Source organism: Episyrphus balteatus, chromosome 1, assembly GCF_945859705.1.
Source record: "Episyrphus balteatus chromosome 1, idEpiBalt1.1, whole genome shotgun sequence".
In the NCBI taxonomy this organism is placed as follows: Eukaryota; Metazoa; Arthropoda; class Insecta; order Diptera; family Syrphidae; genus Episyrphus; species Episyrphus balteatus.
This window is the reverse complement of record NC_079134.1, coordinates 157,230,071-157,257,150: the sequence shown is the minus strand read 5'-3', so window position 1 is coordinate 157,257,150 and position 27,080 is coordinate 157,230,071. Positions and strand designations below refer to the sequence as shown.

Sequence of the window (27,080 nt, the reverse complement as noted above, 5' to 3'; positions counted from 1 at the left end):
TGATCCGCACAGAAAAGAACAGAAAAGATCCGAAAAGTACAAGTTTTTGTGTTTCATGAAAAAAAACTCACCCCAACTTGTTCTAAAATCTGTCATTTTATGTTTCATGAATTTTTTCAGCACAGAAAAGTTCAAGATTTTCTGCTCTTACTTTTGGGGTAGAGCAAGTGACTGAAAAGTGTCAATTGTCAGCTGTTTGTTTGATTGCGAAAAAAAATAATAGAAAATACGAATTTAAAAAGTATATTTCTAAGAGTTTTTGATTAATAACAAAAAAAAAAAAAAAAATACGGGAATATTAAAAATGCTAGTAATTCATTTATTTTTAGAAAAAAATCATTTCAAGAAATGGATTTGAATTAAATTTTTTTCAACTGATACTGACAACTGTCAATCTTGTAAAATACGAAGTTGAACTTTTCTTGTTCTGACAATATTGTGCTGCCCTGATCTATTCTGTGCTAGATTTTTTTCATTAAACGGACCTATAATAAACTAAAACGTAAAATCTAGTCAACATTGATATTTTAATTGTCAAAGTGAAGTTTTCACTATCCACCTAAAATTAAAAAATGTCAAAATGATATGATAAAATATCAAAATTGATATTTTAATTGTTGGAAGACTTTTGTCACTAAAAAATGTTATTTTGATAGCTATTACTATCAATTTTTTTTTTCGGTGTAATTTATGAACTCAACCCATGCTAAAGCTCAGTTACCTTGTGCTTATACAAAAAAAATGCACTTAAAAAATATATACCCTGTTGAGTTTTTGGTGGTTTTAGTCCACCACAGTAAAATGACTTATTATTTGAGAGGAAATCCGATTAGTTGATTTATAAAAAAAAAAAAATTATTATAGAGTTAGGGACGGTTTTCGGGGGGACATCGCCTAGGAGCACATGAATGAAGGGGCACCAAACGCCACCAAAATTTTTCTGATACTACATATGAAAAACAAAAAAATCCCAATTATTTTGACTTTCATAAAGGCACACTTTTCACCTTATATCTTTTGAAAGACTTTTGCAATATCGCCCCTATTTTTACTTCTAAGTTTTTTGAAAGACGAAGGTGCGTCAGGCTCCTTTTCCATGATATTACGATGATAGAGAATGTGAAAAAAGTGGGTCTCGAAAGTCCGTCAGTCTTTTTTAAGTCTGTTCACTGAGGGAAAAAATAAATTAAAGTTGAAACGTGTCGTTGTTTTAAAGATGAACTACATTGATGTATGTGACTTTAAGATACGAAACCATCAAAAATTAACCTTTTTTTCACGTTGATTTTAAAATGTTCATCTTCAACGTAAAATCATTCCGAATAATAGTTAAATTAATGTGGTTTTCATTAATTTCACGTTGTTATATGGTGGCTTTTCCCTCAGTGTTAGGATGTCTGTCGTTCTGTATAAGAAGCTACAGCCTAAAGGGATGGGCCCATCTACTTCAAACTTGATATGTAGCAGTTTTTGGATTCTGTATACAGATGGGTTTTTGGAATTAATTTTTTGGACCAAAAATACCTGTCATAAACCAATTTTGAAAAAGTTTAATTTTCTCAAAAAACGGCTCCTACCATTTTTATAAAAAAAAATCAAGTATGTATTACTTTTCATTAAAATAAAGACCTTATCTTTTAATGAAGAAAGTTTTTTTTCAAAAATCCTTATTAACGGTACCTCCCATAGAACCGTTTTTTAAAATGTCAAACTATCTTCCAAGTTACTAATTCAATTTTAACGATTTTTTTTATGCAAAAACCTTTATATTACTTAAATATAAATCAAAAACAAAATTTTGAAAAAAATATATTTTTTTGAAAAAAAAAAAAAATTTCGAAAACGTGATATTAATTTTTTTGAAATTTTGGTTTTACGTGTGGATTAAAAGTTTCTACAAAATGGCATACAAAATTTATTTTAAAATTTAAAAAAAAATTAAAAAGGCTCTAACGATTTTGAATTTTTTTTTCTAAAAATGCATTCTAAAAATGCATGAGTTTTGAGAAAATTGTCAAAAATAAAAAAAAATGTTCTAATTGAACAATTTTTTGAACAAATATTTGTAGTGTAACCATCTATAAAGATATTTAAACAAAAAGTCAGAGATAAAACCAGCAAATTGGACAGTGGAACAAATCGTTTAATAGTTTTCGAAAAAGTCAGATTGTTGCATTTGATATTTCAAAGGCATTTGATAGAGATTGGCATCCTGCTACTCTTTCGAAAAAGCATGCATTTGGTATCAATAAATCTCTTCCTCCCTGGACTGGAAACCTTTCATTACATGTCGTATAGGATGGATTCAAGTCTTAAACCTACAAAGTAAATGCTGGTGCGCCCCAAGGCTCCATGCTGTCTTCGTATCTATTACTCGTTTTTAATCTAACATTTCTATTTTCAATACGATATAATTTTATTGACTACCGAGTTGTAGACAAAATTTAGGTTGTAAAATTGACTATAGGAAATTGTCATGTTGACAATTTGTTGTTTTAACTATCAAAATAGTCAATATGGCAGCTCTTTTATTTCTGTCCACTTAGTATAATTAATTTTTTTTTTTTATTTTTCGACCAAAAGAGTCAAAAATACCCTTAAAAACCTATCCACTGCAATGGATTTCGGCCACTGACTGCCGTTAAATAAAATCGATGTTGAAAAAAGAACATCGATCGCTTCTTGTTGATAAAATCTCGATACTCTATTCATTTTTAGCATATCTTTGGCCAAAAAAGTAAAACAAAAATGAGCTAAAAAACTGAAAAGGTGCAAAACTGATCCGATTTTCAAAAAAGTACGGATGTCAATTTGTCTCAATAAAATATCGATCATTGTATATAAATTTTTTGTATATAAATTTTTGGAATTTATATACAATGTATCGATACCCTTTTTTTAGGTTGATTTCCTCTTTGTACAATTGGTTTCCACTTTTTTTCAGTTTAAATTTTGTCCTTTTTCGTCATTGTAAACTGATTTTTATTTGATTGAGGCCTTATTAGATTATAAAAAGGGTTAATTAGTTTCGCTTTCAATCCTAAATAAATTTAGGTAATCTATTACAAACAAAAGTGTTTTTCCTCGAACACTTTCCTATCAAATTGTATTTTAATAAAAATTCAAATAAAATTTCGGCACGTTTCCTAGAAGACCATACAAAAACGTGGATTTCATTTCAATGTCATTAAAAAAAATTAACTCTGAAAAAATAAACGAGTGCACTAATAAACAATTCAACCCCTTTTCGAAATTAATTTCGTGCACAAACACCTATAATCTGGAAATGGTATTTTCTGTTCGCACCAAGCATTTTTCTAATCTTTTCAAAAAAAAAAAAAAACTATAAAAATGTTGACTTAAAAACGCCACAGGACCTACAAAAATACAAAAAACACACATACATACAACAAAAACACTCAAAAAACAAACAATGCTTTCTCTATCCGCGAAATCCTTTTAAATAAATGCCAAATGCATGGAACCAAATTAGCCCCGGCTGTTTAGTATTCCACTGAATACTATAACGGCGGCGGCGACGACGGTAACAACAGAAACGGAGGCGGAATTCTGTGGCTTTGACTACCGCCAACCCCTATATTCATTTCCTTCGGCTCCTGATGATGCCCTGACCTCATTTCACTCTCTAGGATGTTGTAGTATTCAACGGCCGTAAAAAGAGCTGTGAACATAGCAAAAAACTTTTTCCATGAATGACTTTCCCTCAACAACATTTAATTAAAAAAAAAAAAAAGGAGAAAAAAAAAAACGGAAAAACACAGCAAAAGAAAAGGACTCCCTCCCCACTCAAAGTACACTCGCATAAAATAGAAAATGTTATATAATTTTGTTTGCGCTTCAATTTCTGTGTGAGGCGAATGTTAAATAAAATAAAATTGCATACGCACGAGAGCTGTCCAATAAAAGGGGAACTTGCTGCTTTTGCTACATCTTCAGCCTTTTATGGATGGAAAATTTAATTTCCCACAGCTTTAAAGAATCAAGGACCTCTTTTCATTATACACTTTACAGCAGGACATTCTCGATGTACAAGTACCTACTCTTGTTAAACAGAAAAGAAGAGAAAAAAAAAATTAAAATTAAAATAGAAAACACCTCAACACACCAAGAAGTGCTTTTGGTTATGGCTTTTTATGCTTAATTTTCTTGACATGAGTTCGAGTCTTTTAAAAAGTAGTTATAAGGTTAGTTTGAGGTTAAGGTATAAGAGAGGAAAGGTGATTTTTACAAGTTTATTTTTGCCTTTTTCATGATGTCGAACAGGAAGAAGCTTCAACGTTGAGGAAGTATAGGTATTTATAAGGAAATAACGAGGAATGTTATTTTCTACTTGGTGGAAGAGCTATTAAAAGTTTCTTGTTAACTTTAAGGATTGAAAAAAATATTGCTAATGATACCTGAAGTAGTTTTCGATCAAGTTAGTTGATGTTTAAAAAACGTGTTCGTGTTGTTATAAGCCTTTTGAAAATTAATAAGAAAATGTGATTTCCTAAGAATGTAGAAATTAGGCTAATTAAGATTGGTTCCTTATTCAAATGTCAGCTAGTATGAATAGTAAACTCATTCAATAGAAATATATTGAAGTTTTCAGTTTTACAATAGAAAAAAATGTTACACATACGCCATAGTGACTCAGGGATAATTTCTTTTTTTATAATGCAAAGGGCAATAATTCTGTGAAATGATTAATTGCTGGAGTAGGTTGACTAATCGTTTTTAAAAAGTCGGTCCACAATCGCCGCACAGTGGACCAAATTTTTAAAAGTCGTTACGATATTCCATATTTCGCGTGTGCTTAAAATAGGTTGGGTTCGATATCCCGCTTTTTATATTCCCGTTTTTTTAAATCTGGCTTTTAAAATCCCGTTTTTCATAATCCCGCTTTTTAAAATCCCGCTTTTTGTAATCCCGTTTCCTATAATACCGATTTTAATAATCCCGTTTTTTATTATACTGATTTTGCAATCAAAACTAGTTGTTTTATTTTTAAAAATCGCGCGATTTTTTAAAATAAAACAACTAGTTTTGATTGCAAAATCGGGATGATAAAAAAATAAAACAAATTCAAAAATGGGAGATTTTTCTAAACGCATTTAATTAAAACCTTTAACAAAAAATATAATATATAAAAAAAAATATGAAAATGTAAGGAATGTTATATTAAAGAGAAATCAATTAACAAAAAGAAATTTAATTTAAATAGGTATATTTATATAACATATTTATATAACATATATTTATTTAACATTTCAACTTATATTTGGATGCATTTCAATAATTTTGATATTTAAATAAATGAAATTTATTTTACTTGTGAACTCAATTTAAGCTTTTAATCATTTTATGTTTTTATAAAAGAAATACCGTTTTTATAATGTGTTGAAGGTACATATTCTGTAGACTTTACGTTTACGACGCAAAAAATCAGTTTTACTAATTTTTTGTCTTTTTATCATGATTTTTTTTATTGTGAATTAAGCATGTATTTTGTAAAAAAAAACGGGATTTTCGGGATTTGACGCGATTTTAAAATGCGGTATTATAATTGATGTGGATTTTAAATAAGCGGGATTTCAGAAGACGGGACTTTCGAAAAACGGGATTTTAAAAAGCGGGATTCCAAAACGCTCCCGCTTAAAATTTTTTTTATAGGGAAATTTTAAAAGAAAATTTTAAAATCGTTCGAAGAACTCTGCTAATAAAGGTAGTCAGATATTCGTTTATTTTTTAAAATTAATAGCCCAGTCATTTTAGTCATTTTTAAGCCCAATCTGCGGAAATAATAATGAAGGCACTTATTTTACAAAAAAGGGAAACATACAACATTTCCAAAAAACGTGGTTCCCCCTTTTGCATAATATTTTTTATCCCAACGTGTACATTTTTATTTTTTTTTAGTTAATTCGTATTTACGTAATAAGATAAGTTAATAAAACTAAAAAAATTTAAGCTACTTCGATAAAAACCTCAAAAATCAAGCAAAATAAACCAAAAATATGTATTTTTTCGTATGTGAGTGCAATCTAGTCACCTTCTCTGCGCTCTACTTGCGAAACGGTTCATCTTACAGAAAAATGTGCTGGGCATATGTTGTAGATAATTTCACGACCATCAATTTTTATATAACCTTTGATGACCTCCGATCAATAGGTCGCGAGATACTTTTCGTGACCTTTTGACCCCTATAACTCTTAACGCGGACACAATATCAATGTCGATTTTTCACATCTTCATAACAAAGCCGTCATTAAGCTGTATACCAAAATTCAACCCAGTAGGAATTTTTCCGCAGATAAAACCTAAAATTACTGGACTACAAAGAAAAAAAATTATTTATGAAAATTTTAAGAGTTTTGCTGTTAAAATCTAAAAACCTAGTTCAAAAATTAATTTTTGTTTTGTGAAGTATTGTAAAAATTGATTATTTTTATAGCAATTATGATTTATTAATGTTTTCAATATTTCAAAATTTTAAGATTTCACAAAGCTGTTTTTGGCTCAATTTTTGGATTTTGAGTTATATTACATTTCCCATGAAAGTGCACGGACTAAGCCCAACTAAAATTTAATATTTACTAAAAAATCAGCTTCCATTTTTGCCTATTTGAGGTTTAATACAAAAAAAAAAGTTATTTTAACTCCAGTTATGGCCAAAATTCAAATTGATTTAATATTGTTTCCTTAAAAATACAAGCGATTTGTTGTGCATATAAAAGAAATAATCGAAAATTTGAGATTTTTCATTCAGGGGGCGTGGTATCCGCCTATTTTTGATGAACTATAATCAAATATTATAGAATCTTGAAGTTTTGTTAAATGGATGGATCAAAAAAAACATGTTTTTAATTCCACTTTTGCTCTCTTCTATTGCAAAATCATTTTTTGTTAAATACAGACCTTATTGATTTTTTTTTTAGAAAAAATAAAAATATACTAAATTTTTCATTGCAAATAACAAGCAAAATAAATTAAAAAAAAAAAAAGAAAATTTCAAATTTCTGAAAAACACTGTCAACAAACCTTAGGGGGAAGTGGTCACCCTTCGTACAGTTTTTACTTATTTATTTTTAGTTATTTATTTACTCACTCCAGCTTCGAGAAAATGGACTTTATTTGTAATATGTATATTATTACACTTTACAAAAATATTTGACACTTCCAAGTCAAAGGCTTAAATAGTTATAGCCATTTTACTGGGACTAGATTTTTGTACGAATCCTCCCCACCCGTGGGGTACCTTCGTACAGCACATGGGGTACATTCGTACAGGATATTTTAAACGTTAATTTGACTAACTTTTGATTTGTCAAATGCCAAATATGAGTTTTAAAACATTTAATTACTTATTAATTTATTAATTAATTGAACTTGAATCAGAAAAAAAACAAAAACAAATAAAAAACTTAATTTTTCGCGATTCGATGATTCTGAAACAAATTATTATTTACATATATAAAAATACCAACCTTAATTTACTATAGAATGCGAAAAACTTATTATAGAGGTTTAAATTTCATTTCAATAAAACTGTAACTCCGTGTTTTGATTGTTATCTGCTCAAGAAAATTTACTGGCGGGCATACGTATGCATACGAATGTGCCCCATGTTTGACTGTACGAATGCTCCCCAAGCTGTACATAATGCAGAAAAATCGATTTTTGAAAAAATGTACTGAGATTTTGCAATATTTATAATTAAAACACAAATTTAACACTTTAAACAACAATTCTTCATTACTGTTTAGCCAAAAACATAATTAACTTAAACACAACATGACATCAAATGTACATAAAAAAATTACTCAGAGCACTAAAAAACACTAAAAGTCTTGTGGCGACCGAATCCGTTGCACTTAGGATTCAAAATTTATCTAGCAGCTCGGCGCCTACTATGTCTATGCACACTAGTAAGCACGTGTTTGAATACCGTTTAGTTTTTGTTTTAAGCTCACTGTACGAAGGGTGACCGTGTACGAAGGGTGACCACTTCCCCCTATTGAAACTCGGAAGTTTTAATTTTGCAACGAAAAATGAAAATCTATCCACCACTTGAGAACATCAAAATTGCCATGTTGACTACCGCAATTGTAATTTTAACCACCAAAAGTTATCATATTGACTATTTTTTGTAGTCAATATGACTATTTCAATGTTTTTTAAGTTGACTACAGAAGATTTACTTTAGAGTGAACTTCTCTGAATTCTCTCTCCAAAAAAAATACCATAATATTACCTTAAATCAAAAGAGACCATTCAACCTCTGTTATTCTTTTTGTGTGTGTCAGGAAATTAAGTATAAAAGCTTTCGATATCTCCCAAAAACCACAATCGAGTGTCATGCCAGATAAACAGAAATCCAAACCATTCTCCCAAACCATTTTTGGAAATGAATACTCTGTTACAATAAAGCCCAGTGATTTATTGACGGGTCGTCCGTACACAATCTTCTACATAAAAATCATTGGCAAAAGTAATTCTTGAGAATTGTTTACTCAAAATAAAAAAAAAATAACGCATAACAATAAAAACGAAAAACAGAAAATGAAAATGATAAAAAAAAAATGGCCACCAAAAAATATTATTTCTTTCTTCTGACATTTCTAAGCCAAACATTTATCAATTCGAATGAAAGTAAAAGATTGTTAAAAAAAATTCTCTGGTAGTCAGTATAATCCGCTCAAGGAGACGTGCGACAATATATTTTTCTGTCCGCCATCATCAACCAGGACCTGAGCTGGAGTATGTTCTTGAATAAAACAACGATTCCTTAGTCAATTGATCAACACAAAATAAACCAAAAACAGCTAAACAAACAAACGAGGGTTGATGTCCTTTTTGTCCTGTGTTTTAAGGATGTTTCAATCCCTAAGTGATAATAATTATTAAATTACGATATTTTCACCAAATTATTATCCACAGGATCAAAACAGAACTGCTACTGTTTTTTGTTTGTGTCCTTGTTGTTGAAAATGATATAATTTGCAGCTACTCCTGCTTGTTATCCTTAAATTGAATAAATTTTCATTAAAAACATTTTTTTGTCGTTGTTTTTTTTTTTTATCTTCATTGTTTTTTTGTTCTGGTTTAATGTCTTTTGCAGTTATTTAAGCAACGCGTTGGAGCACCAGTATCATCATCTACAGAATCGTTTATGAAACAACATCGTCCTCACGAATGGGAGCATATCAAGAAGTACTCGCTTATGAATATTGAAGATGGGATTCGAGGACTCAAGTGAGTAATGAATGTTTGTTTTATATTTTGTCACGCAAAAATTGAGATGGAAGGATGCGGGAGGTTTATTTAGCAGAAGGATCTCGACTGCAGATAATAATATAATTATATAAATGGTATCAAAAAACTTGTTCTGTTTTGTGTTCTCTGTGGGTGTTTTGTAGGTTTTAATCTATGGGTAACTTTAGTTGTGGGATTTTAGTTTTTGAAATAAAATCGTGACGGAGATTGTGGGTGGAAAAGTTTTTTAAGAGTGAGAGGTTTTGTTAGATTTTATTATCCCTTTGAGATTAAAGTTTCATTAAGGTAAAATCTTTATTAAGTAAATGTTTCATTTGAATAAGATAATCATTTTATGGTTTATTAAAAACAAGAGATTACTACACATTTTTAAAATAAAACTATCTTAGTCGGTGCCATAATTTCTCTACTACGTAGGTATAACATTGAATTTAGAGTTTAAACATTGATATTAATAACTTAGAGAATATCATGTTTTAATGTTTGATGTATTTTGACTAATAAAAGCGGAGAAATACGCTGACATGAATCATCGTTACTTAGATAATAATAAAAGTAATACTTTTGAAAGCTTATATTTTGTTTTAAAACACATTTTTCCATATTTTTGAAGTTTAGAATGTTGCAAGAGAACTAATTTATAAAAGAAAAAAAGAAAAAAAAAAAATAATAATAAAGTTTTTTTGCATGACAAATTTGAAGAGAACTTCACATCATTTTTTAAATGTTTTAATCAAGGTTAGGCCTAGGCAATAAAAAATGCTTATACATTTTTTTATTAAAATAAAAGATCAATAGACCGGTGCAGGGTCATAAGTCCACGGGCCAAAAGTCCATAATGGACTACTGACTCACTTGGGTGGGTTATAAGTCCACAAATCAATTATGGACTTACAACCCACCCAAGGGTGTCAGAAACCCACAAAAAAGTGAGCCAGAACTCCATAATGTAAAGAATGTTTAAACGTTAATTTTTTTCAACAATATTTGGAAATTGATTTTTTAGTTTTTTTTTAATTTTTTTTTTTGAAAACTTTATGTTATTTTTCTTAACTGACTCTAGTTTTGTTTGTAAAGCTTATTGAAGTAATTTTCGAAAACTCGCACAAAGCAAAGAAGAACAAAATTTTTTTCAAAAGACGATTAGTTTGGAGTCTCATAGTGATAATTATTTGGGGAACTATCTCGCAAACAAAGCGGGCTAATTAATTATCACATGGAGATTATAAAAACAAATAAATCCCAATTAATTGGGGAAAGCGATGCGGAAAAAAATTCGCACGAGTTTGTATTTTCACACCTCAAAATTTTGTTCCGCTTCGCGTTTGGCTTGTGCAATTTAAATAGATTCTCATGTGAGGAAATTTTTTTCCATTTCGCGTTCACCGAGTTATAACATAAATATCATTGGTGTGCGGTATTATCATACAATTGCCAAAACGGGATTTTTTCATTCAATGTTTTCAATTATTATTCAAATGTTTTAAAAAGCTTTTGAATAATTGTATATTTATAAATGTTGAAAATTGAAGTAAAACCAATTTTTGAAAGTCTTATTTCACTTGGACTAATTTCATGACACCAATTGAACATTTAGGCCTGGTACGCAGATCGAGCTAAATTTTAGCCGAGATAAAATTTCCATACAAGTTATCGATAATTTGTATGGGATCCATTTTAGCTCGGCTAAAAATTTTCGATAATTTGTATGGGAGCTAAAATTTATCTCGAACAGAGTACCAGGCTTTAATGAAGAAACTTTCGAAAATTGACAATTGTTCCAGTTTTGAATACATATGTATTAAAGTAATTTTCCAAAATTATTATGATATTATTGATATTATTTTTTTCTATTATAGCATAGGTGATATAATTGTTTTGTTATTTTCTAGCAAACTATGTGAAGTAAAATCTTAGTGCCGATCAAATTTTCTCAATAAATCATACATTTTACTTCGAAAAAACACAAAGCGCCTTTAAATTAGTACACATTAAGAATTTTTTATTTAATATTTTTCAATAATTTGGAATGAGAAATTGATATGAAAAAATGATAATAAAATATCAAAAAAAAATTCCAAAATGTGACATTTAAATATCATCCTGATAATAAAAATGTTGTTTTGACATTTTAAATATCATAAAACACATTTTATAGAGCATTTTTGGCTGATATTTAAAAAATGTTAAATTGATATTGGGTTTTTTCGGTGTAGTGAGCCAATAGTCCATTATGGACTTTTGGCCTGTGGACTTTCGACCCTGCACCCAATATAATTACGGTGAAAACCCAAAAATACTGTTTTTTCCATATAGTTTCCTTCTCACTTTGGTGCATTATAACCTTTTAGGAATTCATGTTTGTTTTTAACATTTTTATATTGAAAACTGGATTGGCCGAAACTTTGTCATGTAATCTTTTTTTTCCAATACTTTTTTAAACACTTTGGGTAAATATTAATAAATTTTGTAGATTTTTAAAAATGGATTTTTTGCTTATTTTTTTTAAATTGTAAAAAAAAAACAGGGTATTTTAATAGCTTCTTTTTACACTTGTATCATTTTAATTTTATTAGAAATTTAAGTGTGCAAAATCAGAAATGTATTGGTTTCTCATTAAAAAAGAAATATACGTTATTAATTCATTAGGGGTTTTTCGGGAGCGTCCGAAAATGTTGAAGTTTTCAAAATTAAAAAAAAAATCAATTTATTTTTTGTAAGATTAGTTTTTTTGTAATTTTGTTTTTATGTGGGGATTAAAAATTTCTGTCCAATAAAAAAAAATAAAGATTAGTTTTTTTGTAATTTTGGTTTTATGTGGGGATTAAAAATTTCTGTCCAATAAAAAAAAATAAAGACCAAAATATAATACATTAGGTAATTTCTTTCCAATTTTTTTTTGAATTTTTTTTTGAATTTTTTTTTTTTTTTTTAAACCAAATTCACCCTTTTGAAAACATTATGTTTTGGTGTACGATTTATGGGTCAAAATCATGGAGGTGGAAAATTTGATGTCCAGGCACTTTTTTAAATCAAAATAACATTTATTTAAAGTTATTTTCTCATTTACCAATTAAAATAGTAGGCACGCATCTAAGAATATATTTGTTTCGGTTGGAAAAGATTAAATTTCTTTTTTATTGCATCTTATATACCCAAAATCAGCATTCTTGTACATGTCCATAACTCAAAAACTGATATTCAAATGACTTAAAAACACATTAAAGTCAATTATTTTTAAGTATTTCTTTTCTAAATACTACATATACACAATACTTTTTATAAATTGGTACATCTCTTACAAAAAAATTAAGTTTTGTTATTTTTTATACATTAATAAAAGTTGTCCCAAGAAAAATGACGCATAAAACCAACATTTCTTAATGTATCAATATTTAAATCATCTAACGTACAAATTGTGCTGCAAGCAGTTTTTAAATTTGATTTTATATAGATTTATCATTCCACGCTTATTTTTATGGATAAATATATAAAATGTATGTAAGAAGCTAGTTTTAGTTTCATTTTTAAGTAGCGTACATCAATTAACCGTCATTCCGGGAACGCTTGTTTTATGGTATAGTTAGATTGAAATTTTAATTTTTTGGTGATATTATGATCAAAAATCGAGGTAACTGCAATATAATCTCAAAAATATTTTGTTTAACTTTGTGACATAGGTAAATAATAAAAATAAATTATGGTCAAAACGTCATTTCCGGGAACGCTCTTAGAATCTGAATAAATAATGTAGTCTTACACTCATAATTTTGCATTTTTTGGGTATTTTTACTCAGTAATCTATCTAAGTATGGCTGTAATATACACTTTTATCAAAAAAGTTACAAGAAAACAAAAGAAAAAATTGCTTATGGCCTAAGTGTTTCGGAGGTGCATAAAAGCATTTTTTTTGTAGAAATCGGTCTCTGTCTTAAGAAATAAAGTTATATTTAATTAATTTAGGACCTACTACCTTAATATAATAGTGTATCATTCACATTGATACTATTTCTAGACCCCTAAAGTTGTTTTGAAGAGATTACCACCATTTCGAGGAACGTTTTTCTAGTACTAATTTTTGGGGTTTTGCGGTAAAGTGAAAAATATACATTTTTGTGCTCTGCCCGTTCATGAACCGACAAATTATGGCTAAAGCGAACATTTGAGCATGAAATTTTTATCATAAAACAAAGTTGATTTTTTAAGAATTCGGTCATCGAAAATTCCCACCTCCATGATTTTGACCCTTATATGCTAACAAAATTAGTATTCACTAAGAAAATCCACAAAAATAGTTATTGATATTTTTAATGGACATATTGATGTTTTTTTTTTTTTTTAATAAATTCTTTGAAAGCGATAAATAGTACAGTAACCATATACATCAGACCGTATGTTAAATTTAGCTCTGATTTTTAAAAACCTAAGTTTTCGAACGAAAATGTCGAAAATGTAAAAAAATATCTTGAAAAATGTTCAGTTTTTATTAATTTAACCCTCTAACGACAAATTAGGTATACTTTTCTATAGGTTTTTTGTGTGCTGAGACTCCGAAATCAGAAAAATTCTATCACATCAAGTTTTTGAGATATTCCCGCTAGAAAATCGAAAATGCCGCTTTTTACCAGGTTTTCGAGGTTATTTCTTAGTGTTATTTGTTTTAATTAAATTTATAACGCTTTCTCAAAGAACTTAATTTTGTCTGTTTAGATCTTTTAAATATCTATTTTCTTCTTCGAGAAAAATCTTAAGCTGAAATCAACGTGTTTGATATATCTACGGTGACCATCCGTCCCAGTTTACCCGGGACTGTCTCGTATTTCTACAGCTATTCAAGAAACCCGGGACGCATAAGTGTGTCGTATTTTGTAATTTGTCCCGTGATTGTCCCGTATTTGGACATTATTTGATTTTTGTATTCAATATTTTAAATACTTTGTACGGAAAACAAGACAACAGTGGGTGGAAATTAAAACTTTTCTAATTTTTGGATAAAGCATTAAGCCCAGTACGTTGCTGAAGCAAAACGAAAATTTTTCTAAGTCTCCAAAGTCAAAAAACTTTTGCTGCAAGAAAAATTTCCTGGACAAATAATAAATGGGAGTGACAAACTATTTAAAATTCTCCATATATTCTAGCACAGGTAAGAATTTCGTTACCTAAGCTGCGTATTGTGCAACGAAAAGCAAAATTTGGTGCTGGTTTTGTATGAAAATTTTTGTTTCGCCTCTAGACTAGGCTAGTTTTTTTTAAATGTTCGTCAATTATTCAGTTCCAGCTTATGTTTGTCAGGTTGCTACACCAGGTAAAATTTTTTCGAATAAAGAAAAACATATAGAAGATAAAGAACCCAGATAAGTTTCAAAACTTTTAAGGACATGTTAAAAGTTGTGTTAAAGATCATACAATTTCAAAATCATTTACAAAAAATAAAATTTTAAAAAACAGCTCTCCCGATTTGATTAAAAAAAATATTTTTTTAGAAGTTTTTAACTGACATTATTTTAAAACCCTTTTCTTGATTTCGTAAACGATTTCAATAAAAACGCTCCCATAAAATCTTTTAGGAAATCTTGATGTCAAAATAAGGAAAAAATATGAAAACTCATTTAAAATATTTTTTTTTTTTTTTTTTTTTGAAAAATCAATATTTTTAAAACGATCCAACGAATTTTTTATCCGTCCCGGGTTTCGCTTCCAGAAATATGGTCACCGTAGATATATCTCATGTTTATTTGCTTTTAATAGCAAATCTCGAAAAGTTCTTTACCAATCGCTTTAAAATATCTAAAAATGAAATAATTCTTACATCAAATTCTGAACGATAGATGCACAAATTTTTAGAGCAGTTCTGGTAATTTTTTAATAGATTCTGAAAACTTTAAGAATTCTGTTTTGGAAAATTTTAATTATAAGGCTTATGTACATAAATGTTTCATACAAAAATCTCAAACAAATTTGGTTTTCTCTTAGGACGGTTTACGGACGATAATTTAACGTGTTCATAAGAAAATTATTAAAAAATAAAATTGTAAGCAAAAAAAAGTATTGCCCCAGACCTCTGATGCAAAAGTGCAAAAATGTTTTTATTGATATTTTTATTGACCTCTCACGTAAAATGCGTCTTAGTTGCAAGCTATTAGAGACAATTTTCATTTTTAACTTGTTAGGTACTCATTCCTTTATGAAATATTTAGGGAGTATATTATGCTTGGTATTGGTCTATTAAATAAGACTTTCTAATATTTACATTCAAACATATCCATTCACTTATACAACCAATCAGACAGAATTCCATAGTAACTTTTCCTATTTGCTTAAAAGCCAAACACTCCTTCAAATGTCCATTAATAAAATTATTACTTCTTTATTAAAATTGGCTACTCTCATCCTCTCTTTACTTAACCAATCTCTATTGACTTTTTTTCCTTATGCATAGAAACGGTTCACTGGATCTCCTTTTGGGGGACACTCCAATCCTAGACTATTACCGAGCCATCGACCATGGTTGTAATTTGCTTAGGGTTGGCGAAACATACGTCGAAGATACATATGCTATTGGCATGAAGAAGGGGTAAGTCCGAAATTACTTCTTAAAACAAATATCATCTGAAAAAAAAAACTTTTACCATTTTCTATATAATCAAATTCTCTGCAAACAGTTTTCCACTCAAAGATTCCATATCAGCATTAATTGCAAAATACTCTAGCAATGGCTACTTGGATATCCTTGCTGAAAAATGGTATGGTGGATTGCCATGCTTCAAATTGGACAGTGATATCATCATGCCACGACCTTTAGGTACTTTTGAGTGGCAGACATAAAAAAAATCAACAAAAATGAAAACTCTCATTTTTCATTCATCCAAACAGGGGTCGCTGCTGTAGCTGGGGTTTTTCTTTTACTTGGTCTCGGCATCACCGTCGGAGTTGTGATTCTCATCTTCGAGCATTGGTTCTACAAATTCATGCTACCCAAGCTCCGACACAAGCCCAAAGGCACCGTTTGGCGGTCACGAAATATCATGTTCTTCAGCCAGAAGTTATATCGGTTCATCAATTGTGTGGAGCTGGTTTCACCCCATCATGCTGCCCGAGAATTGGTCCACACCCTGCGGCAAGGACAAATCGCTAGTTTGTTTCAGAAGAGCATAAAAAGGGTTCGTTTGATTCCATTTTATCAAGTTGTTTCGTATGATTTTTTATTTTCGTCCTTTTTTATTTATTTTTGTGTAAAAATGCTTAAAAACCCTATGCGTATTTTATTTTTTTTAAACAATTACAAATGCACATTTCATTTTCTTAATGTTTTTTTCTGCTGAACATACACACACTTCTTCTTCTTCTGCTGCTGTTGCTGAAAATAAAAAAATATATTCTGCTTTTGGATTCTTCTATATTAAAATATGCTTCGAGTTTCTTTGAAAATAAAATTTAAGGATATCTTCTCTACACACACTGACTCAAAAAAAAAAAAAAAAACAATCAATATTTTGTATAAAAAATTAGAAAAAAAAAAAAAAACCAAACTTAAATTTTGTGTTGTAGTTCCAGTGACATTTATATGGTGTATCCGTTTTTTTCTTTGTTTTTTTCTTTCTTCTGTTTTTTTCGTCTTTCGTTCTCCTCCTTTTTTCTCGAATAACCAACTTTGTTCTAGAAGGAAGATGAACAGCGGCGTCGCCGGAAGAGCAAGGCTCAATTTTTCGAAATGATTCAAGAAATTCGAAGGTAAGTTTAAGACACTTTTGTTGAATTTATTATTTAAGTGTTTTTTTTTTTTGTAAGAGTTCGTGCAAACTTTATTTTTTATTGATTAATTTAATGAAAATATGAAATAGCTAAATAATTAAATTTTTTTTTGAAGGAAGTTCCATTAGGTTTTGGTGTTTTTAAATGGCAAATAAGATTGATTAAAAGGTTCATGGGAAGATCCGGAAGTTTAATTAAAATCTTAAAAAATGTAGGGATTATTGATTTATTTTGGGATATGTTTAAAGTTATACAAAATTCAATACAATTCACCCCAAATCCTTCTTTTTTTCATGAAACCCTAAAAAGAATCATTTCAGTCTTTTTTTTCGATTCTCAGTTATTCCAGTAAGAATTTGTTATCTGTAACATTGAACAGAAGTACCTTAAGAACCTTTTACGAATATTTGCAATAAATTATCATCTATTGTCCGAAGCAGTTGGATCATAAATATTTCCTTAAAGAAATTTGTGATCTAATGACATTATACGCATTTTGCAGATATGTATGAATCCAAAAGGATAAGGAGATTGAAAATAGCTTCTTTTTTTTTAGATAAATCGTATCACAAAGCAAATTAAAGGTAATCAGAAAAAAAATCGCTAGAAAGGTTTATTGGGTTGGAAACTATATCGACACACTACTTTCCAAAACAAGAATAAAAAAGTATTTTAAATAATATTTCTATTTATAAAGGTACTTGATGTGTCTAGTTTACGAGTAGCACATTTCAACTTTACCAATCCCCAATAGTTTCGAAAAAAATCGTTCTGTCTGCCATATCAGCTTTGAAGAAACACAATAAACCTTCAAATAAAAGGATTAATATTGTTGCTAAACGGTCTCCATTTTCTTTCTCCAATACCTACAATAACACGGATTTTAAATCGAGCAGTCTTGTAAAAATCACAAATTATGAATGAACCTGACTTTTTTTTCATAGTTTTTCGTAATAAAATATAAATTTATCTTTCAATTTTTTTTTGTTGCCATTATATGTATGTACGTATATATATTAGGGTGGGTCAAAAAAATCGAAATTCTTTTTTTTTTTTTATTTGGTACTCCGAAAAATCGATTGCTAGACACTTCTAGAATATACACACCAAATATGAGCTCTTAATATTAATGGGAAGGTCCTCCGCTTCGCAATTTTCCATTTTTACATTAAGCTTCTACTAAAAAAAATAATTATTTTTAAATCGACTTTTAAGCAAATTTCTTTACATATTCTTGTAGGAAATTGAACGCTTTACAAAAAAGGCATGAAACACTTTTTTCGTTTATCTAACAATTGATATTTGAGGTCCAAAAATCGAGAAAATCCTTCAAAATTCGTTTTTTGTTCTTAATTTTGTAACAAATTAAAAAATTATAATAAACAAACGCGCAAGATATATTCTTGAAAGAAATAGATTTTTCCACAAAAAAGGTCTTAATAACTTTTCTGATTAATCTAACCATTCTAAAGATATTCGAGGTCAAATTTTAAAAAAATTATAAAAACATTTTTTACTTTTCAAAATTTTCTTATTCACTGAAAATTCATTATTTTCAAATTTGCAAGATATATTCTTGTAGGGGCTTAAACGTAGATATATTCTTGTAGGGGCTTAAACGTAGATATATTCTTGTAGGGGCTTAAACGTACTATCAAAAATTCCTTGGAATCAAATTGATTGCTTTAACCGTTTAGAAAATATTCGTATCCAAACCAATGCCCACTGATTTCAGTAGTTTTCTTATGACTCGTATGCATTGCGATTTGGATACGATTATCTTTTAAACGGTTAAAGCAATCAATTTGATTCCAAGAAATTTTTTGTAGAACGTTCAAGCCCCTACAAGAATATACACTTAGGAGCAAAAAAATGGAATCAAACTTTTCGTTCTGTTTAAACGATAATAGGTCAGGATGAAATTGACATACATGAATGTTAGTTGCACCATTAAAAAGCTTGAAACAAAAGCTTTAAATCAGTGCTAGGAACTTAAAAACTCGTTCACTTTATAAAGATCCAATCAACATAAATGAAGCATGTAAAGAAAAAAAGACTGAAACTGAAACAGAGAGTATCTGGAAAATTAAACATTTTAAAAAATTTAAGTGCATTTTATTGACAGATAGCTATGATACTATCGTATGCATTTATAAGTTTTCACCAACAATTAAAAGTAAAAATTTCAAGCTTTTAAATGAGGCCATGAAACTTGAAGAAACATTATTTTATCCATTGCAATTTTTGTTTTTAAAATAAATAATTTTTTTTGATTCCGTTTTTTTGCTCTTAAGTGTATCTTGTTAATTTGAAAATAATGAATTTTCAGTGAATAAGAAAACTTTGAAAAGTAAAAAATGTTTTTATAATTTTTTTTTAAATTTGACCTCGAATATATTTAGAATGAAAAAAGTTTATAGGACCTTTTTTTGTGTTTTTTGTGGAACAATCATTTCCTTGCGCGTGTGATTATTATAATTTTTCAGTTTGTTACAAAATTAACCCTCTGTCGGCACACGGGTGCAAATTTGGCAATAAAAAAATAAGGATTTTTCAAAAAAGTGGTCACAAAAAAGTCTCTTTATGACGGTGAAAATATATTTTTTTGGAATTGTAAATACAATATTCAAATTCCTCGGAAAATTCTACATCAATTTCATGTATGATTCTCTATAAAATATTGAGACTGAAAAAGGTTCTAGCGACGTGAAAAAGTACAAACCAAATTCGCACCCGTGTGCCTATCACGTCACAAAAAAGATGTGTGCCTACAGAGGGTTAAGAACAAAAAACGAATTTTTAAAGATTTTCTTGATTTTTGGACCTCCAATATCTATTAAACGGTTAGATAAACGAAAAAAGTGTACAAGGCATTTTTTGTAGAGCGTTCAATTTCCTACAAGAATATGCTAAAAAGTCGATTTAAAAAAAAATGATTTTTTTTAGTAGAAGCTTAATGTAAAAATGGAAAATTGCGAAGCGGAGGACCTTCCCATTAATATTTAGAGCTCATATTTGGTGTGTATATTCTAGAGGTATCTAGCAATTGATTTTTCGGAGTGCCAAATAAAAAAAAAAAGAATTTCAATTTTTTTTGACCCACCCTAATGTGTATTGATAATTAATATGTACTGAGCCAAAAAAAAATTGTAGAATCAAACAAAAACGCTTTGTATCAAAGTAAAGAACTATGATTTTAGTCTAAATACGAAAATAGTTAAATCAAAGTGCGGCACTTTTGAATTAAATAAAAATAAAATATTTATTGAAAAAAAATTCTATTAAACAAATTTTATTCAGCTAAAAATGCTTTGCAACACAGATTTTACTGTCTCTCTATAATCCTTCAGCAAAATTATCCTTCAAAATGTTTTATTCTTGCTTTCTATCAACAATTTTGTTTTCACTAAAAAAAAAAACAACCTTTTAACCATGATATTCTCATAGACTCTTCAGATTCTTGTTTACAACCTCAAAAGTAACAAATAAACAAAATTAGGCGAAAGTGTGTTTTTTTCGAAGAGATAGTAAAATCTATAATCGGTCTGATTTCGTCTGGTTTTGATGACAAATCGAACATTTATACTTAAGTTCTTAAGTGTTTTACGCGAATCATTGGCTTTTTTGGACCAATTAAAAATTGTATCATCTCTTTGAAAAAAAAACACCCTTTCACCTAAATTTTACTTAGCAATTCCTATGGGAAAGACAACATTTTTAAAAAAGGGTACCTACTATACCATTTATTTTATCGAATACGGATTTTCAACCCTATCACCTAAAACATTTTTATAGACTGCTTACATCCTCGGTTTCTGTTGCCAATGAAACATTTGTACCAATTTTCATTGGTGTAACATTTTTGTCCCAGTTTTTGTGGTACTAATTCCGAATTTCATCATTTCTTTAAAATAAAAAAACACCCCTTCACTCAAGATAATTTTGTAGACTCTGTAGATTCTTAGTACTTATAACAAACAAAACTTTTTCACCAACTTTTAAAAATTCACAAAATTTATGTCAGCTGTTATGATACTTTTCTCACACACAACGCAAACACCTCAAAAAAACACCATTTCACTAAAAATATAGTTTTAAGAACTTTATGGATGTTAAACCTTTATCCCGAATTTCATCAGTGTGGTTTTCACCTGGTTTTTGGTTATATTTTTGTTTTTAATCGGCAATAACTTCTCTTAAAGCAATCGTATTGACTTTATTTTTATTTCATTAGATTCAACATCAAACAAATACCTTAAAAACATGTGTTATATTATTATATTCCACAACCACCCAATTTTTGTATAGACTTTTTAGATCCTTGGTTCTTCTCCCAAAAGAAAACTTTTTGCCAAGTTTTTTTCTGATTTTTTGCACTATTTTACCTATACTATAAAATTCAATTAGCAATTTCATGTCTATATTACCAATTGTTGTGTAATTTTTTTTTCGTCATTTTTCCGTCAAATTAGAGCACTGATATAAAAAACGTATCTTCGTTTTCAACTTAAGTTTTGTTAAGGGCCAGTAAGTTTGCGTTCGTATGATTGCACGAACTCTTGCTATAATTGTATGAAATAACAACATTTTACACTATTTTTGGTACTTTTTCGAACATATTTTCTACTATCAATAGAGTCCAACAAGCAGAAAAAATGAAATCCAAGCTCGAAGTCCTCAAAGAACACGCCGAAGCTGAAAGTCATCCGCCAACAATGCAAATTCCCGAAATCATAACCCCACACTCTCGATCACCCAAACCACGTTCTAGTCCTCGATCAAAACTCTTTTCAAGTCGTCACAAACGTTCCCGATCGAATTCGTCAACTTTAAATGTGCGTCGCTTTAGCAACGATAGCATTCTTAGTGATCGATTGGATACAATCGGTAGACGTTTAAGTCGTGATTTGACCAATTCACCACCGGATTTCGGTAGACGTTTTGATACCTTAAGTGCCACAAATACGGGCTCTGGCAGCACTGTTAAATTCGAAACCTACTCGGCTAAAGATCTTTCCACCGATAAAATAGAAGAAACTAAATTTGATACTTTTAGTGCGAAAGAGCTGACGGTACCTTCAAAGAAACATCTTAATAAACGAGCTCCATTGAATTCGGATACTTTTAAACCAATGGGAGGGAAGGAAACATCTGGAGAAAGCAGCAGCAATTCAACTGATAGTCCTACAGTTCAGCTACTTCCGGTGCTTCGAGAGGGTCTAATTTCACCAGTTTGTCAAGAAGATCGAGCTCAAGCTCTCCTCCGGGAACGCATGCATGAAGAACTCATCACAAAATACGGTGAATGTGAGTACGAAGTGATTGTGCCGATAGAAGACTCCAGTCCTCCCCAAACATCTAGCCAAAGAACGAGCTTTCGATCATCGAACCGTTCTCCACCGTTATCTCTTATGCGACACCGTCAGCGAAGTCTCGATGGCTTAGAACAACGACCAAAGATGCCCTCGCCACCGAGGATCTCGGTCGACACCGATAGCCGACACGTGAGTATTTCAAGATCCAACCTCCGAGAGGTTTCCCTCGAACGCCTCAGTCGCGAAGACCTCCTCCGACTTAGCGAAAGCACAGAGTCCGAAATTCATGATTATCTTAGTAAACCAGCAATAGAACGGTCTCTAGAACCGCCTTGAAACCACTGATCATTGGCCAGAGTACTTTGTACATTATTGTATTGTAATTTGTAAAACCTTTGAGGTGTATGGGTAGCCTCGTCAAAAACCGATGGATGGTTCAAAAGATTGGTAACCATTTATAAAAAGGCACCATGCGGAGTAATAAATTTATAAAAAAAAAAAATTGTCTGCACCAGGTGCGGGATGTAAGGGAAATTTATTTGATTTACAAATTAATTTCCTCAAAAATTTGAGGACCTTAAATTGTAAAACAAATTATATATTTTTTCAAAATTTAATCAGTTAACGATAAAGGAACGTGTTCAAGCTTTTTGGGATATAAAAATAATAAATAAAAGTTTTAAACTTAAATTAAAAAAAAAAAAAACTAAAAAAAGTTTGTAAGTAAAAAAAGTTAAACATTAAACTTAAATTTAAATTTAAAAAAAAAAGAAAAAAAAAGCTTTAGGAAACTCTTTAAAATAAAATGGAATGTAAATTCCATAAATTGTTATCTTTGACTTTCAAAAAAAAAACAAAAAAAAAAAATATTATTAACCTTTTCCTTGTTTTTATATAACATCTCTGTTTATATCTATTTAGAATTAAGATTATTTGTTAAGTTTAAATTTAAAAAAAATAAAAATTGGTTAAATTAAAAAAAAAAGAATAAAATATATATAATAAAATTATACATGAAAAAAATTCAACGACCATTTAGAAAGTATAGAATAAATCAATTAATTATTAAATAAAATATAAAATTAGATGAAAATAAATAAAAAACAAAAAAAATTACAATTAAAAAAAAAAAATAAATTTACAATAAAAGGTGAATATAAAAACAAGTAAAGTAGAATTCTAAATTAAATTTTTAAACAAAAATACACAAAAAAAAACAGCAACAACTACAACAACAAAAAATGGGATAGATAAAATTGTGAAAGATTTGAAAAAAAAACATAAAATAAAAAAAATATTGGACGACAGTGGTAAGTAAAGCAGCTTGAAAATTATTCCCATTTGCTGCTAACTTCTCATGACTATACCCTGTCAAATTGTATAAATTTGTTATCTACTACATAGAATATATAAATTAGTTATGAATTGGATGGAAACTTAACTTAAGGATGCATGATTTTAGTTTTTTTTTTTTTTATTGTCATTTTTCATCCAAATTTTTCCTTCTGACTAAAAGCAATACAAAATATGCCTTCGAAAGATCAATTTTCTATGCATTGACTTATGTTCATTCAAGACCGCTATGAAAGACTATAAGGCTAAAAATAGAAATATTTATTTATTAAATCATTAACATAATGTTTTCAGTCTTTAAAAAGGTAGGTACCCTACTGGTTCTCAAGAGACTAATAGAACGCAACCAATTGGTCACTCAAATCAACCGATATGACTCATCTACCCGAAGTCAACAATATTTAAAAAAAATGTTTATTTTGTGTGTTATTTTTCTAACTTCTAATAATTCACACTGTGTTTGTTCAAATTTTAAAATTTTTCTTCTTGTCTTCTTACTCTACATTTTATAAAGAATAAAGATTTTTTTGCGCCAATATATTCTCCATCAAAAATTCCATCTTTATTATATTCTTGTTTTTACTAAATGGGTAGGGTTTTATAGCTGATATACGATCAACTTGTGTTTGAATTTTTTAACCAAAAAATCATTAACGGTCATAAATTTATGGCAATACATTTTTTTTTTTTTGCTAAATCTTTACCAACATCAAAAGATTTCTTAAAGCATTCATTTCCTATCTAACGACACAAATGACTTGAATCAATATTTTCATGCGATGAAAAAAATCCAGTACCATTACGTTTCATAAAATTTAGTTGAAAAAAACTCCAACAATAAATTTATTATCTCTCGCTGATTCCAAACACTTTTTTTAATAGCGGATTTTCTATCAACTTCGAATGTATATAAGTGGATTGAATCAAGTAATTAATCAGTTCTTTTTGTATCATATTTTCAATACGAGCATTTTTCACTGATTTGCAGCCAAAAATCGACATTTTTTTACTCTAACTAGTGTATTTAAAATAAATTAGTAAATTACGGAACATTTTTTCGGTGTTATTTGTGCTGCTTTATTTATAAATAATAAATTCCATTATCCACCAATTGAAAAATTGTGAAATACATGTTTCCAACCTGCACATAGCCCAACGAAATCTCGAGTAACTGTTTTTTAAATGCAATTTTTTGAAAGTAACAAACCGAGAATTGCATACTCAATGTTGAAAAATGCCAATATCCAAACAATATTTAAAAGAATTATCCCCACAGTTTTTTTTTTTTTTTAGAAATTTTAAAATTGTTCCCTACTGTTTTCTTTCCACGACATACAAAAAATTACTCAACTCACCGAGACCTTTCCAATGATATAAATCACTAATTAGTGTTTTATATCAATGGGACGAAAACACTCGTTTTCCATGCCCCTTTTTTTTCTTTGAAATTCAATTTCTGTTTTTTTATTTTATTTTTTTTTTTTATCACAGAGAAAACTTAATTTGTTTTTATTTTAAATCGATTTTTCAATATCCGGCTTAAAAGTGGACCAAAGCAAGAAAAAAATTTATAAAAATCATATAAAAAAAAAACACTGCCACTTTAATTAAAAACTTCACTTTTCTATTCCCAAAAATTGTCCATTATTTTTTTTTTGCATATTTTGTTTTTAACTAAAATCATGCGATTGTTACTTTTTAATAAAGAAAAAAAAAATCCGAATCAAAATTATAAAAAAAAAAGTAAAAAATTCAAAAGTGCCAATTGAAAAATTGTGTTAACATTTGCAAAAAATTTTCCAATCACCTTTGTTACATTATAAAAAAATAATAAAAATTAAATTCTTAAAAACTATGTATAAATTGAAAAATAAAAAATACTAGCGGTCTTAAATCATTATATTATACCTTACATAGTAAGTTCAACTACCTATCACTTTATCGCACAATTATTATTGATTAAGTATCAAAACAATATTGTTAAAAAAATTAAATTTTAAGACTAGAATTAAATACAAAAACATTTAGTTAAAAAAACTTTATAAATGCCTTCAAGATATAATATACACAAACAAAATAAATTCATTTAAAATAGTTATTATTTTTATTTCTTCAAAGAAATATTTTTTCAATAAGATTTTTTTTATTTATTTAAGTTTTTTTTCTCAAGTGCTACTATAGTTAACATTTTTCTTCTATTTCTGCAATGAATAAAATAAAAATAATAATATAAAATACAACACCAATACACAAATAAAAATTAAATAATTTTAAACACAAAAAATAATAAATTTTAAAATTAAGGGGAAGAGTAATATTATACTTAAAAAAATAAAACAAGAGTAAAACAAAAATTATATATTTTAATAAAATTGTAAAAATTAAATGCAATTTAAATAATGAAGGATAAAAACAAAAAGAAACACGATGACGTATTGAAGTGAAAAATTAACAAAATACAAACGCAACTTATGATTAAAAATTAACATTAAACAAATTATTGAGAAAAACAAAAATATTTTAGAATATAAGTTATAATTTTTGTACAACATTTCTCGGATAAAAATTTAATAAAAAAAAAATATTAAATAAAAAAACTTAAACAAAAAAAGTTGGTTAATGTGAAGGGATTTCTTTCCGAGAATCAGTCATATATTTGAACCTTCACTTACATATTTGTACATACAAAAAAACATTAAATAAAAAAAATAAATTAGAAGAAATAGTTACTGTAACATTTTAAAATAAAAATATAAAACAAAACAAAGAAAAATGTAAATATTTTGAAAACACAAAAAAAAAATTTAGAAACCGAGATTTTAAATAAATTTATTTGAAAATAGAAGAAATGGTTCATATTTTATTTTTGAGTGGAACAGGCAGTTATAAAATTGAGATTGACGCCCGTATTTTTAAAAGAACGTAAGTAATTCAGTATTTTTGGAAAGCAACCTTGTTTTTTTTTATCGAAAATCCAAAAAACATATGAGTTCACTATGAACTCATATCTTTAAAGCAGAACTTGTTCCGAGACTTTAATGTTTGATCCGAAGATATCTGCTTCCAAATTTTAGTAAAATAAAATGCTCTTAGGGCCAATTTATTGAGCCTCCATTAAATTTTGAAATTTATCGCTTTAGTTAACGGCCTCGTTAAACTATTGTCGCCTTTAAGTATACATCATTAAAAATTCATTTAATTCACTCTTCTTTAGTTAAAGTCCTTACTTTTAATGGAAACTTTAAATTTAAAACTCTGTTAAAAATATCCTAGGGATTTTTTATTTTGTTTGAAAAATAATCTGTCAAAAGCTACAATTTTGTCAAATCAAATAGATTTGAATTGGAAGAAAAACAAAAAAACTATGACCCGTAAGTATTTTGC

General features: G+C 28.6%; 1 protein-coding gene across 3 annotated transcripts in view; it reads left to right on the top strand.

The window, feature by feature from the left end:
• The window catches only part of LOC129921359 (uncharacterized), a 115,468-nt gene extending 91,878 nt beyond the window's left edge, over positions 1–23,590 (top strand). For 2 of the 3 annotated variants that reach the window (XM_056003155.1, XM_056003153.1), the window contains 6 exons: positions 9,122–9,255; positions 15,716–15,850; positions 15,939–16,078; positions 16,150–16,436; positions 16,937–17,007; positions 21,665–23,590. In XM_056003155.1, the coding sequence (XP_055859130.1) occupies positions 9,122–9,255; positions 15,716–15,850; positions 15,939–16,078; positions 16,150–16,436; positions 16,937–17,007; positions 21,665–22,679 (1,782 nt within the window). In that variant the 3' untranslated portion in view covers positions 22,680–23,590. The remainder of the gene's footprint in view (positions 1–9,121; positions 9,256–15,715; positions 15,851–15,938; positions 16,079–16,149; positions 16,437–16,936; positions 17,008–21,664) is intronic. The other variant, XM_056003154.1, reaches the window with a different exon arrangement.
• Positions 23,591–27,080: the final 3,490 nt, after the last annotated feature.